At 41.0% G+C, this 693-nt stretch overlaps 1 protein-coding gene across 1 annotated transcript; it reads left to right on the forward strand.

The window, feature by feature from the left end:
- Positions 1-38: 38 nt before the first annotated feature.
- Positions 39-686, forward strand: LOC110034425 (WAT1-related protein At4g01440-like; the record flags this gene model as incomplete). Its single annotated transcript, XM_020738688.1, has 3 exons — positions 39-322; positions 404-466; positions 557-686. Coding segments are annotated over exons 1-3 (393 nt in total), but the record flags the coding sequence as incomplete, so codon positions are not given.
- Between the last annotated feature and the right edge of the window lie 7 nt (positions 687-693).

The following is a 693-nucleotide window of genomic DNA, read 5'->3' on the forward strand; positions in this document are numbered from 1 at the left end:
TTTTTTTGTAATTTTTCTATTTAGATGGTGCCATTAGTTTGTAATGGCCAGCATGTTGATCACCATAAATACCCACAAGATCGTTCATCAGCCTTCAGACATAGAGATCGAGATCAGGCCTCATGGTGATTAAAATGGATGACAGGGAAGAAAAAACACAAAAGCCTATCTTGGTGATGCTGGCTACCAACATCTTAACAGGGGCCATGATTGTGCTCAACAAGAAGGTTTTAGAAGATGGCTTGGACGTGCTTGTGCTCATGACCTACCGCCTTCTTGTAGCCGCCCTCTTCATGGCTCCAATTGCTTGCTTTGCTGAAAGGTGCGTAAATATTTTGTAATTGTTGAGGAGTCATTATTGCTGGAGATTGACATGTTGCAGCTTCTGCTATAACTCATGCAGAAACAGCAGGCCTAAACTTTCCTTTGGGATTTTAGCATGTCTTTTTCTCAGTGCGATTCTGGGGTAAAATGAATTATTTTTTGTCTGTCGTTTGGTGCATAGCTAAAATGTTTCTTAGTTTTGTATTTGCTTCTGACTAAATTGTTTTATCAGAATCTCGCTCACACAGTCTCTCTTCTATATGGGACTCAAGTTCACTTCTGCAACTTATGCTGCTGCTTTCTTCAACATGACCCCTGTTGTAACCTTTCTTCTATCTGTCGTCTTCCGGTCTCTCTCTCTCTCTCTCT

The sequence above is a fragment of the Phalaenopsis equestris genome, unplaced genomic scaffold, assembly GCF_001263595.1.
Source record: "Phalaenopsis equestris unplaced genomic scaffold, ASM126359v1 Scaffold187014, whole genome shotgun sequence".
Lineage (NCBI taxonomy): Eukaryota > Viridiplantae > Streptophyta > Magnoliopsida > Asparagales > Orchidaceae > Phalaenopsis > Phalaenopsis equestris.